The sequence below is a fragment of the Phalaenopsis equestris genome, unplaced genomic scaffold, assembly GCF_001263595.1.
Source record: "Phalaenopsis equestris unplaced genomic scaffold, ASM126359v1 Scaffold212889, whole genome shotgun sequence".
Taxonomy (NCBI): domain Eukaryota; kingdom Viridiplantae; phylum Streptophyta; class Magnoliopsida; order Asparagales; family Orchidaceae; genus Phalaenopsis; species Phalaenopsis equestris.
The window spans coordinates 47,850-62,538 of NW_018231785.1; the positions used below are offsets into that span (position 1 = coordinate 47,850).

General features: G+C 33.5%; 1 protein-coding gene across 1 annotated transcript in view; it reads right to left on the bottom strand.

Moving 5' to 3' along the window:
• The window catches only part of LOC110036942, a 38,203-nt gene extending 34,552 nt beyond the window's left edge, over window positions 1–3,651 (bottom strand). The window contains exons 1-2 of the mRNA XM_020741506.1: window positions 3,502–3,651; window positions 3,314–3,361 (exon numbers count right to left, since the gene is read on the bottom strand). Coding sequence (XP_020597165.1) covers window positions 3,314–3,361; window positions 3,502–3,574 — 121 coding nt within the window. The 5' untranslated portion in view covers window positions 3,575–3,651. The remainder of the gene's footprint in view (window positions 1–3,313; window positions 3,362–3,501) is intronic.
• Window positions 3,652–14,689: the final 11,038 nt, after the last annotated feature.

The window sequence follows — 14,689 nt, forward strand, 5'->3', positions numbered from 1 at the left end:
ATTAAATCATTTCAATATATATATATATATATATAAATTAATAGATAAAATAGGAAGAAATTAGAAGAGGAATAAGATAGAATTAGGAAGGGAATATAAAAAGGCAAAGGATCAAATAGGAAAAAAAGGGACTGTGGTGTTGTAACAACTACAGTACCACGATCCGTTAAACTCTCGTGTCAATATCTCGAGGTTGGGGAAGCTCCAACTTCATTGGTCGATGTTTCTGGTTCAATGTAACATGCAATCAAGTCTGTCACGTTGATGGTAGCATAGATATTGCAATCCCCTGCAAGATCGATCATGTAGGTATTGTCATTCTACATCACATCTTGATAGAATAAGTTTCCAACATATTTTAGTGCAATCATAATTGGAAATGTTCGTGGATGGGTATCTTTACGAACCAAGTCTCGAATCATTAAATATGGAATTGGTTTCTTCCCCTCCTCGTACTCATCTGTGTATCTGATAAACAAGCATGTAAGGAGAAATCAACTCTAGGATGAAGTCTATGGTAAGCTGGACCACATTCAAGTATAACCACCCAAGATAAATTTCTTTTACTTTTCTGATAGGACTTGGATTTCATTGAAGAATTTCTTTTCCACCAAACCCCTAAGACAATTTTCAAAGCTGCGGTTCATCTCTTATATCTGGTCATTTAATGGTGGGTACGCTGTTGAACTAAATATAACATCTGAATAACTCAATATAGTCATCCCGACACAGCAAAGATAGGCCCCATCTCTGACGTGTTGGACCTCTCTTGGTATGGACAACTCAAGAATGAGTCTATAGATATGAATAGTCCAAATTTCTCTTATCTGGCATTATCATGCCTCCGGTGTCAGATCCTCAAACTCAAGACTGCTTTAGACACTCACCGTGAAGTTGGTCAGAGTTTATCCCGCGGGCTCAGTTAGAACTATGTGCATCTTTTTCTCCTTGACTAGAAGTTGGTCCTTCGTGTCCTCATTGACTTCAATGTCAACTGTCATTGCGCAATTTTTCAAGAGCACCCCGCTCAGTGAAACAGATCACCCCCTGATTGTGCAATTTGATTCAACATGCCCAAATTCATGGCACGTGCAACACTTTCTAGCTGGCGCATATTTAGTGATGTGGATTGGTTCCACTTGTTATCCACTCTAACTCAGTTTTACTTCTATTGGGGTTAGCTTGGATGTTCTCCTGACTGTAATCTAGCAGTAATACCCTGAGGTTGAGCAATGTCTGTAAGATATAGTAGTCGTCTGGTGATGTGATCTCTCCACTTCTGAAGTTATATTCTCAATCTTCTGTCTATAGTAAGCTGGTAGGAACTGACACTAGACCTCCTGCTTTATCTTCAGATTCTTCCGTTCTTTATTTTGACAGCTCTTCTTGAGGCCTCCTCGGATACTAAATTCCAAAGCGTCATGCCCGATCTTCTGCATGAAATAATCCCTGTGGAAGGGATTCAGACCCTCGTCTCTTGCTCCCCTTGAATTCGCCAGATTATGTTCGAGGATAATTTTTCAATAGGTTTCTTCCTCAGTGTCCCCAAACTTCTGGGGAAGTCAGTGGATCTCTCGCTATATCTCTTCTTGAGTAGGCTCGGGCAAGTATCTCCTTGGTGGCATGGCTAGAGTTTAGGGTTGGGAGGTGAAAGATAGAGCATGAGACTAATTGAAAGTGTACAAAATTTAATTTGAGGTTCCTATTTTTAAAATCAGCAAAGAAAAATTAAAGTTATGTCAAAATTTAGCTATGTTTGGTAAGTGCTAGGAATCAAAATTTTTTGTGAAGGTGGCCTAGGTAGGGGCGGCTGCTATGAAATCTTAGAATATAAGTAGGGTTAGGCTAGCTCGGATACCAAATGAAACTGGAGTTAACCCAAACCACAATAGAAATATAAATATTATTGTTGAATTCAAACAGGGTTACAACGACTGTTCAAATAAAAAATAAATGATAACAAACATAAAACGATACAAGCAAATATCACCTAAGTGTAGATAGGGATAGCAGTGGTCAGTTAGGTAGATCGGGATGGCTAGCACGGGTGGCAGCAAAAAAGAAATGATGGTGGCAAAGATGGGAAGGTTCGGAAATGCAGCAACAGCAAGTATGGAGGTTGTCATGAGTGATAGTGGTGAGGAGTTCGTTGGAGTTGATAACAAGAAGGTGTTTACTAGTTGTCATGGCTGAGATTGTCGAGGCAGTAGGAAGGAGGGGTTGTTGGGGCAGCAATAATGTTAGAAGGGAGTAGCTGGTAGGCTAAGGACTTAAGAAAACAGCAAATCGAGTGTTGTTGCCAGTAGCTTCTGTGTGGGAGGATGTGGAAGAAAATAAGAGAAAATAATCACCACTTCGGGGAAGAGATACAGCTGGAACACCACCCAATCCCTTGGACATAGCCATCGAAAGAGAAAACAGACGCCCAAAACTGTCCTGACAAAAATCTGAAATCTGAAATTAATCAAAAGCTAACACTAAGAAAACAAAACCACATATATATAATAGCTAATAGATAAAATAAGAAGGAATTAGAAAAGAAAGAAAATAGATTTAAGAAGGTAATAGAAAAAGACAAGTGATCAAATAGGAAAAAAAGGGACAGCGGTACTGTAGCAACTACAGTACCCCAACCCGTTAAGGCCCCACGTCACACCTATAGCACAACAATTTCATAGTTTAACTATCCAAGCAGACTGCAGTTGCTTCTCCTGATAACAGTTTCGCAACTGCTTCTTTAAGAAGCTGCAGTCATCTCAAATAGACCCTAAATCTGGTACTTCTATCCCAACTTATCGCAATTTAGTTGTTTCATTCTTCAACGAGAGATCAATAAGTTAATAAAGTTTTCAATACGTGCCTTAGATGGACTTCAAAAGCAGTCCATTAAGGAAAAACAATTTTTAGTTAAAAAAAAGCATTAACGTAAAAGGCTAGAATAGCCGAAGCACAGAACAATATGTGCTAAAAAATAATAACATTTCAACGAGCTTTAGTGCTGCCTGACTGAAGTGACAAGTTACCTCCTACAGTCTTAAACATATGTATAAATTCCTTGGAGCATCTACAGAATTTCAATCAAATACCAGACAATAGCATGCAATTATCGAACCGGCCGAATACAATGTATTCAAGTTCCAAGATAGAGAAAAACAATGCTTAAGTCTACTGTGAATTGGTTAGCTTCAAAAAGAATTACTAAGAATTAGAATGAGTAGAGTCCAAATGCACCACAGATAAAATAGGAATAACCCTAGTATCTATGAACAACAGAAAACAACAAAGCAAAACGACAATAAAAGGTGAAACTGACCGAATTTGAATAAATTCTTCTGCTCGGATGGTGAGGCTGCAGCATATCCTGAAGATTGAAAACACAAAAACAAAAAAAGAACTCGCTAGAGAATAAGGATACAAAAAATGAACTCGATAAATCACAAAAGGTAGCAGACGAACAAGATGTCTCAACAGGCGAGGCTTGATGCTGAGACATTGGGGTACCTGATGAGGGCTTGGGATGCCTTTGTGGGAATTTGATACGTGGAATCCGCTTCATCGCCTGCGCAACCACCATAGCGCTTTTCGCTAGCTCCCTCCCACGCTTTGCCTTGTCTCGATCTCGAATCAAACTAGGGACAATTACAAACGGAGCACCCCAATTACTCATATTTAAACTATTGAGTTTTTGATAAAAATGAAAAATATGGGTTTGATTTTATCTAGAATATCATATTTGAGTTAGAATTTGAAAATTAGATGAAAAAGAGTGATTGATTTGTAAATAATAAGTTTTGGGTGGTCTGGTATGTAATTGCCCTAAAATATTATTATACATAAATATAAGTACTCCCTGTCCCAATTAAAAAATAGTAATTAAAAATTAAAATTACTTTGTTTAGGGCATTTAACATTTCAAAATCCATATTAAAATAAGCATTTTGAATTCTTATTCCTACTTTAGGGTTTACAGTTTGTAGTTTTCTCAATTTTGTCCCCATTACTCACTCGAAATTCTTCTATTCTCCCAAAGTTAAGATTGATCATTTTCTCTCTGTTCCATGACATTCACTTTTGTTTGTTCATTTCTCCATGTCAATCGAAATCCATTTTAAGAATTCATCTGTCTCTCTGTCTCGCAGCATTCAGCTGACAAATCGGTTTGCTCGCAACAAAGATGCTAGCTATTGACTCTTTTTTTTTCTTCTTAAGTACATCCATAAATATGGTTGCATACATTACTTGGTTATCATTTTTTAAAGGACATTTTTTATTTTTTGGGTTCATTTTTCTTCTGAGCAATAATGATTTTTATCTTTTTCATTTTTTTGTGATTTTTCTTCTGTATGACCTATATCTATTCATATTTTTCTTGAGTACAACCATATTATACTAATATTTTTTCGTATTTTAAATAATTTTTATAGCTATCGACATATTTTCTTTCTTTTTTTTTGTGCATATCTGTTGTACAAACATGTTATATATGGTTGTGTTTCAGCTTTATTCGAGTTCTTCTGTATACTTGTGTTGTATAACTTTGTACATCAACGTTTTTTAGTACAAGGATGTTGTAGAAGTCGTATTTTTCATTGCATGGATATTGTGAATAATTTTATTTATTTTTCTTTGTTATATTTATTGTACAACAATGTTGTGCATGATTACATTTTTGTTTTTTTTAGTTCTTTTGTACAATCATGTTGTAGAATATTGTATATCAGCTTTTTTCGAGTACAACAACGCAGTATTGGTTGTATTTTTTCAGTGCACAGACATCTTGTCATGACCATTATTTTTACTTTTTCTTTATTTTTCTTAATATTTTGTTGCAAATATCTTTTTTCTCATAAAACATTACTTTTTTATGTGTCATTATTTCTTCAATATAATAATGTCCTACATGGTTGTACTTCAACTTTCTCTTTTATAGTAATTTTGTGTTTTGTGTGTTTTTGCCATGTACAATTATATTGTACATTGTTGTATTTGAGCATTATTTTTAATAGTCATTTTATATTTTATGTAATTTTCATTGTGCGTAAATATGTTGTACATCGTTACACAATAGTTTTTTTTATGTATAATGACATTGTGTTAGTTATATTTTTCATTGAACATGCATCGAGTACAATTCATTCCCATTTAATTGTTATCTTATTTTTGCTTTTCAGCGTATTGATCAGTTTGTAAGAGAATGACCAAAGCACAAATTACTTCCAGGTGCCAACCAAACACATTCAGAGCAATAAGTGATGAATTTGCATAGCACGTCTTGAGAATATTGTTGCCATTTTGAGGAACATGCATCTGCATCACTTTTTAAAGAAACAAGCCTTATGTTTTGGTGGACATGAGTTGATGCTTATTGTTTATGTAGTTGCTCTAAGGGTTGAGTTGTCGAATAGAGGAACTTAAAAAACATGGAGTATGGATATGCTTTCTAGTTTCACATCTATAGAGTATAAAGAAAAATTAAAAGCCTTAAAATTAATGTAAATAGTACTAAATTTATTAAAATATTTATTACTTAGTGATCTTCTTTTTTATGGGAAAAATATTCATGAGATTGCACAATATAGTTGGCCAGAAGCTATCTAAAGATTTTTAGTATAACGGTTTGACACTCTCATTGGAAAGTCAAAACTGCAAAAATCTTTTGGCTACATGAGTTGATATGTCACACTCTTGATGGCAAGAAATTTTAAGTTATCTTGTTTTTCAGCCTATGTATGTCTAGATACTGTCTAATATATTTTTTTTTCATGTAATACGGGAATTGATTTGTTAAGCACACAAATAATTTATTCTTTTTGATGCCACATTCAAGACCTCATATCATGTGTTGGTCAATTTAGTTTCATTGAGAAATAAAAAATGCAATATTATTTTTTCATATTTGTTTGGTGATCAAGTATAAATTAGTGTTGTAAAGTATATCACTTCCATTATTATAATCATATATACAAGTTTTTTTATATTTTAGGGATATAATTAAGAAAGAGGCGACAATATTAATTGAATTTTCAATTTCCAATTTTTTTTCCAAGAGTCACCTCTTCTCCATCCTCTATATCACATAAGTCTTCTCCCGTTAGGTGCTCCCCTCGTAGGAGCTCCGCCTTCTGTTAAAATCTCACTATTGGAACCAAAGCTACCTCCCACATACAGTCATGTTGATATTCCAACAAACATTGAAACTTATAATTTAATAGAGATTATTGAGTGAGGATTGATACTTTTGAATTTTCACTATACAATAAGCTTAGGAAGACAGAAATAAGCTAGAGTAGTAAAATAAGTACAGTGGAGGAAAGATTAAGATCTATTGAAGACCAAATAACTAGCATTTGGTTGATGTATGTGTAAGAATAAATGCATCCCGTCTTGAATCAAATCTAATTGGGGAGGAAATGAATAAGGTTACAATTAGCCCCTGGTCCAAACTGGGGTAAGAGCTAGTTGAGGTACATACTATTTTAGTTCTTTTTTTATAAAGTAGGAGTCGTCAATCTATCTATTCATCGTCCTAAGATACCCAAGTAACCAAATAGCTTATGTGAGGTAAACCTCGTGCGATAGGTCAAGAGTGTATGTCCAACTAAGAGATGCCTTTAACCAAATATCCACGCAATAATAACTAAATAAGCTACCCAAGTAACCAGAGAACCAAATTTTTGTGTTTGGTATGGGTTCAAGAGCAAACCCAAAGGGTCGTATCTCACTTGAATAATTACATCTTGAGGAATACCCAAAAAATACTCTCGATTAAAGGAGTTCTACTTACATTCAAGTGATGACTAGTGAGAGGGTGTTACAAATGATGGTTATCCCATAAGAGCATCCTGATGCCTTCAAAGCTTTCACTAAACCACAAGGGAGAGAATGAGTTTCTTACGGTTCCAAATGGTTAATAGCTCATCGACAAACAGGACCTGTGAAATAACCCGGTCGTTTTATAGGGCCCATACTATGCTTTCACGCCTAACAGAGCCACAAGGGTAAAGGGTGAATCATTGTGTCTCAAACAGGTGGTGGCATGTTCGCAATCAGTATCTACGAGACGACATAAACGAAGCATCAAAGGAGAGATAGAGCTCAAAGTTAGTAAGTAAAGGAAGGGTAAGGTAATCCTAATTGATAGTCGGGTCAGCATATCATATATCAATTATACCAAGCTATTAAGACCCGAAGTCTAACTGGTTGTGAAAGTAGTCGACCCAACACAACTAGATATCCCTTATTAGCAATCAGTGAATTGCGTTGTCCAAAAGAACCTCGAATGCCCAAGGGTTAAAAGAAGGAAACTATAAATCCTCTTACCTCTGTAGGTAGAAAGTAGAGGTGGGTTTTATACTTTTCATAGTGGCAAGGAAGCCATTGGAGTGGAAAAAGAAGAGAGATATGGCTACAAAACTGAGACGCTCACACAAAGAAGTTATTCCTGTATAGATCGGGGAAGTCTTTAACACCTTAAGTGTGCTAGACAACCACTTGAGTAGAAATCTAATGCTATATTAGGTGGTTTGAAGAAGTGTGGGGACTTCTCCTTAGGTCATGCAGATATGATGTAGTGAGCTAACAAGTCCTAATTTGGAGGCCCTATTAGAATGACATGGGTTATAGCCATGTAATTTTAAACTGTTTTAATTGTGACCCATAGGCCATGCAGAAAAATAAAAGCTAATTTTCAAAATCTTATAATATTTTAACCCTAAATTTTGATTAATCTTAATATCTTGTTAGTAGTTTATAGAATATTTATAATTTTGGTCCTTAGAGAGCCTAAATTGCATATCCTTGTGATTCTTAGATAATCTACAAGCCAAAAAAAGAGTAACTGACAAACACATAACAGGAACGTAAAGCAAGCAAAATTAAAGAATGAAAACATTGGACGCTGCTGGGTCTACAAAATTTCCCAGAAAGGCAAAATGGCGGTTAGACACCACATATGCATCCAAGGTCCTAATGTTATACATAAAGAGAATTCATAATTAAGGTATAGGACATGAGTTTGCAGCTCCTTGTCCCCATCACGTGATTTCGCCTAGTACACATCTCAAAACCCATACTAGTACATTATTTTTGATACAGACTTGAACCTATAAAATATAAAAACTACATGATAAAAGTTAAAAAAAAACTCAACCTACAAAAAAGTGGGGTTGCTTGACATGCCTAAAAATATACTACTTTTATATATACATTTTATGTTCATTTTTAATGATATTGCATCTTAACGGAAGGTATTTTACTTGTTTTTTATTACAACTACTAGAAATAGAGTTTTGAAGGAAAAGAAGCAAAAACGGAGCAAAATGGGGTCAAATGGAGCAAAGGAGCACAAAGTGAACTGGCGCCTATCTGCCAACTTCTGGCACTTGGGCGCCTATCTACCAACTTCTGGCGCCTAGGCTCCAGACCCCATACATAGAAACAGAGTGCCCGACACCATGGCACCACGATCAGGCACTTAAGCATCATCTAGTTATATTGGGCTTCTAGAAGGTTTGTGCTTAGGCACCAGAATTAGTTTGAATTATTATGCATTGAATTTGGATAAATTTTAAAAGAACATCTGAAGTGACTCTTGAGGATTTTGAGATTTATCATAAAAGAAGTCAAGAGAGCTAAAAAGGGTGTCATGGTCATGGGTGTTATGGTTGTGGTGTGTCATGGTCGTGGTGTGTGTGGTCGTGGTTGTGTTTTATGAAGAGAGACTTTAGAGAGAATAGTGTGTGTGTGAGTCTAATGTGTCATGGTGTGTCTATTGAAGTAAGAATTCATCAAAGGAACTTCAGAGGATTTTCTTGAGAAGAAGTTTAATATAAGTACTTTATATTTTTATTTTAGTTCTCTTTTACTATATAAACTTGAATTTTAATATAAAACATGTTTTATTTTATTAAACCCATGAAGTCTGGGTAGTTTTCATTACCTTTCTCGTTACAATAAGAAATAATCATGTGTAAAATTAGAATTGTTTAAGATTTCTCTTATTCAATTTTTATGATGATTCATTACTTCGTACTTAATTTACATATTCAATCTAGCCAATTTATATGTTAATACTCTTTATGAATCCATAATGATCTGAGAGGGCTATGTATTCCTCAATTAGTAAGAATCACATTAATCTAGTGGGTGATAAGGCAATCCATAGGTTACTTCAAATAGATAGGGTGATAAGTGTTGATGGGTGTAAATTGATGATTCTAAGATGACAGGCTGAAACCTTAACCAATTTCATCTAGAGTTTGGAACTTAAGGTTAGGCTAGTCTAAAATTGAGGGCACAATGCGTAATCTAGAGTGACAGGCTAGAACCTACTCAGCATAACAAAGGATTTAAGAGCTTAACTATCGATTAGCCAATGTTCTTTATTCACTCGGAGGAGGGTAAGAAATAGGGTTGTTCATATTTGTCACAAAATTACATTAAACTCTTAAACATTTGATTCCTACACTGATTATGTCTCATTGCAAGGGGAACGAATTTCATTTAATTTGAACTCCTCTACGTAAAGTTAGTTTAGAAGCACTTAACATTTTTTTTAAGTTTTGAAACTGAATTGGTAAGAACTAGTTACTTCTTTTCACACATAAACTTGCAACCTTATTTCCTAGATAATTGTCTAGAGTTTAAGTAATGGTTTATTGATACACCAAAATAATGTATTATTTTAAGTATTCATTTAATGCTTATGTTTAGTGATATTGCACTTTAAAGAATGGTATTTTCATGTTTTTGTTGCAGGTATATCAATTTTAGGCATTTGGAGCAAAAGTAGCAAAAATAACAAAATTTGGTGCCAAAATAACAAATTTTGTGATTCTAGCGCCTGAAGCGTCAGAACTGGTGCCTTAAGTGTCATTTTACTAAGAGCTGGTGCTTGAAGCACCAAGAACTGGTGCCTGAAGTGCCAAAAACTGGCGCCTGAAGCACTATTTTATAGAGAGCTGGTGCCTGAAGCACCATATTTGGCATCTGAAGTGCCAAAACCCAGGATAATGTGGTCTTAAGAAAGTTGGCGCCTGAAGCGTCAAAAACAGCGCTAGAACTAGCGCCTGAGGCGCCAGAGACGACATTTTACGAATTAAGGCAATTCGGGAGGAGCTTTGCATGAATTATGAAGGGACAAGTTTATCAGATCAATGCATCTAGACACTTTAGAAGGTTCTTTTATAAAGGGATATGTCTCTTGGATCAATATACATGTCTTTTGAAATTCAAAAGGGTTGACTTTTAGATAGAATTTTGGAGGGAATTTTGAATTCTTTTAGAGGGAGGCAGCCTCCAATAAAATAGAAAGAAGTCTAGGATATCAAGAGAGGCGTGAGGGGGATTTCGAAAAGTTGGAGTCGCCCAAGTGGAACTAGTCCACCCACACAACTATTGATGGTCTGACCCCACAGAAAGATTAAAAGTTCTAATGAACTCCTGAACCTCTCTGTTCAAAGATGATTGAACAGACGGTCTTGAAGTCCAAAAGTGTTGACCGTATTACCCAAGAAAGAAATGGGTGAAGCATGCCAACGGAAAAAGAATAATTTGGTCCATAGGGGACATGGACACATTACCAGTGTATGAAGATAATATTCCCTGATTCAAATGGAAAGAAAATTTTGTCCCTAGTGGAGTCACCAGAAGCTGTAGGCACTATATTTAGTGGGTCATCCTTTGGAAGTTGTCGGTCGGTGGAATGGAAATCCCGACACCCGCTTCAAAGAGAAATTTAATTTAAATATATATTTAATTTTAGAAAAATATGAAATCAAATCGATCCCATATCTTTCATAGCTTAAATTAAAGAGTGCAACACCTTAAGCTATGTATCCATCTCAGAAGATAGACACATGGCTTGTTGGTGAGGCTCAATCAAATAAACTAAGAAATGTATGACATCTGTTTAGTCTGGAAAACCATTTTATTATAAGCCGCAAGTTCCCCTATTTAATATGAAAAATTAAATAGGGTTTATATTAAGTTGGTTTCAAAAAACTTTTTATAAGGGCACTTTTTATAAGGGCATGTCTCTATAGTTAATTACATCTTAGATAACCGAAGTCACCTAAGAAAACTCTCGATAAGAGTCAAGGGTTATTATCTTCAAGAAGTTTAAAGGATAAGATTTTTCAACGAGATCGTATAAAGAGGTGTGAAATGGGAATGACTCAAATTTGGAATATTTTATTTTTGGAATCTAAAGGAAGAAGAACTAGGGGTTGTTAAGATCCTGAGGAGAACCTCGGTGAGTTCCCAGTCTACCCTATGGTTTAGTTTCAATTTAGAGGAGAAATATTTAAATGTTTCATCCTGTCGATTTTATTAACTAGGGTTTACATTCGTGTGAAACGATTGCACAAATAGCCTGGAAGATTTGAGGATTTAGGTCGTGATGAACGATAACCTCAGAATCTTAGAACAGGTTAGGGCTTAAATTGTATAACAAGGCTATACAAAAGCTTAAGGATAAAGTTGAGGATTTATGTCGTACTAGGCTAACAACCTCAAAATTTTATGAAAATCCTATGGCTTATTATTTAATTCTAAGGAAAGATTGCTGTTGTTAATGCACTTGCTCTCTCGAGGTTTTCTTCTCTGCATTCTCGTCGCACAATGCTGGCTCCAAGCTCCTCATCATGGCAAGTTTAAGTTTTAGAAGTGTCAAATTGTAGAGATTGAGGGAAGTATCAGGTTTAGAGTTCAAGTCAAAGTTCAATTTTTCTAATGTATCAAGATTTGATGCCAAATCAAGTGTTTCCTAATGTCATGTCTATTTAAATATTATGGGTCTGATTAGGATCCCACGGCTCCCTCGTTCTGGCATCACTATTTTCTTTTAAACTTACTTAACCTAAATGAGTTGTAAAGCCCATTTAAATAGGGGAGATCTCGTCAGCAATCGTGGGTTACCTCCTTCGAGAGACTCCCGTAAATTCAAAAGGACATTTTAAATTTAATGAAATTTCAAAGGATTTATGGTGACCTTTGAAACAATTTATTTTAGTTCTTGAAAATGTTGATTAATTTTGAAAAGTTGTTTTGGTTTGCAAGTAATGGAAAGTACTCAACCAGACAGTTATAATGTTGTAGAAAAGCTAAAACAAGAAAAGTTGAAGGTGTAACTAACAAACCCCAAGTTATGACTTATTGAATCTTGAAAGATCTTAATGGATGATTCTAGAACAAAATATAGCAAGTTCAATTTGTCCTTCAAATTATCCAAGTCGGGGAATGACCCTAAACTTCTTTAAAGATCCCTTAAAACATTTGATTTTATTTTGAACTTATCATATTGTTCTACTAATCATCCCAAGTCAAATTAAAATTACCACATTACTCGGTAAATATTGATATTTTACTTATCCCAAGGACATGGTACCCAATTAATCAGTTGATATTTCACTTAAAAGTTTTGTAGGTGAATGCCCCTAAGGCAAGTTTTTGTCATTAAAGATTTTTGTACCCTCCACTAAAGCTACGCTTGTAGTGTTAATCATCAACAAAGTTATCCTGTAAATCCCATCAAATGAATTAAACATCAAGCCTAGATCACTACCACGCCCTTTAATAAATCTAATGGGAGAAAGAATGACAAATATTAAAATTTTAATTTAGGGGATATGGATTCTGATTAAAAGAAGTCAGATCATCATTAATTGTGGACTTAATCATAAGTGAAACATGATCTCCCTAGCTTAGGCCCATCACTTGGAAATCATTTGATTTTGATTGACTTCAAAATCTGATAATTTAAAAAACTCATAATTTTATTCTTATTATGGAAAAGGTGGAAATTTGGTTTCTACCTTTTACCCATTATGTTTCAATCATCCAAACATGTTAAATTATGATCAAAATTGCCCATTTCCCTATTGATTAATCATAAATTTTGATTAAGGAACCAGAATTCAGAATGACCACTTTACCCTTGGGGCTCTTCACCTCATAACTCATGAAGCATAATTCAATTGACTTAAGAGATTTTTAAAGCACTCTACCCATATGGTAATTAAAACATCAGAGGAGAAAAATGTGGTTTTTTAGATTTTAATTTAAATAATTATTTTAGCTTAGAAAATAGGATTTTTCTTTTTTTTATTTAAATGATCAAATTAAATCTTTCAGTTTATGAGAAAAGTATTAGAGGTTCCCTTAGGCCAGAGAAAACACTTAAGCAAAATACCATGATTTTTTTAATGATTTGTAATTTAATTTTATAATTATTTAATGATTTTTAGTGATTTAATTAAATAGGAAATGTGTTTTATCAATAAAAATTACTTTTTTATATTTTTATTAAACCTTTCTTTGTCCAATGAACTCAGAGAAATAAATTTTATATTTTTATGATTTTTAATTTATTTATTATAATTATTTTAATGAAAAGAATAAGAAAATACATTTTAAGCCTTTAAAAAATTATTTTTAACTTATAAAAATTGGAAAAACTATTTTAATGAGTCTCAAGTGATCAGGGAATAATTAGAAGCATTTTGAAATATTTTTGTATTTTTGGAATTTTTAAATTTTTTTAATTATTTTTAATTCAAAATAGAGCCCGAAAATAAAGTATTTTATCAAAAATAATTTTTATTTTTCCTAAGTGCTCCTGATTACAAGAAACTTAAAAAACTACTTTTCACAATTTTTCTAATTGTATTTAATTTAATATAATTATTTTTGTACAAAAATACAATATTTTCTTAGAAAATCAACTTTAGTGCTTAAACCTAATCAAATAATTTTCAAATTTTTATAGTGGGTTTAACATGATTTTTACACACAATGTGGAATTGATTTTGTTGATTTTTTTATTAATATTTAATTTACATAAATTAATAAAAGATATATGCACTTAATTGAATGTAGAAATTTACAAAATTATTCAAATCATCATGATATTTTTTTCTAAGTTTCTTTGACCATAAGAAACCTACTAAAATTATTCCCATTATTTTCCAAGTGGTATTTTAATTTATATAATTAAAATAAGCCAAAATTATTCCCAAAATTATTCCCATAGCTACTAAAATTATTCCCATAACTTTTGTGCTTTAACTTAATCAAATAATTTTCAAGTTTTACAGTGGGCTAACATGACTTTTACACACAATGTGAAATTGATTTTATTGATTTTTTATTAATATTTAATTTACATAAATTAATATAAGATATATGCACTTAATCAAATGTAGAGATTTACAAAATTATTCAAATCATCATGATATTTTTTCTAAGTTTCTCTGACCATAAGAAACCTACCAAAATTATTCCCATAATTTTTCAAGTGGTATTTTAATTTATATAATTAAAATAAGCCTAAATAGCCATCCTAACTTCAAAATTAGGGTTAGAAGCACAGAGATGCTCTCTAACCTTAGAAAAATCAGCGAACATAGCCTCTGTCATAAGGATTCAACCCTTAAAATTTCAAGCCATGGTGAGCAATGCTTGATAATAATGAATTAAAATACTTCAGAGAGTATTTAATTCATTAAAAATGAGGGGTTCAACAAAAAATTTTTATTTTTAGTCCACATTATTCTCCTCTATTCACTAAGCAAGAGGGTATTTTTTTTATAATTTTTTTAATAAAAAGATATGATTTTTCAAAGTTCAAGCATTGAAATAAATAAAAAATCCCTAATTTTCTACTTATCCAGCTCAGCCGCCGCGTCAACCT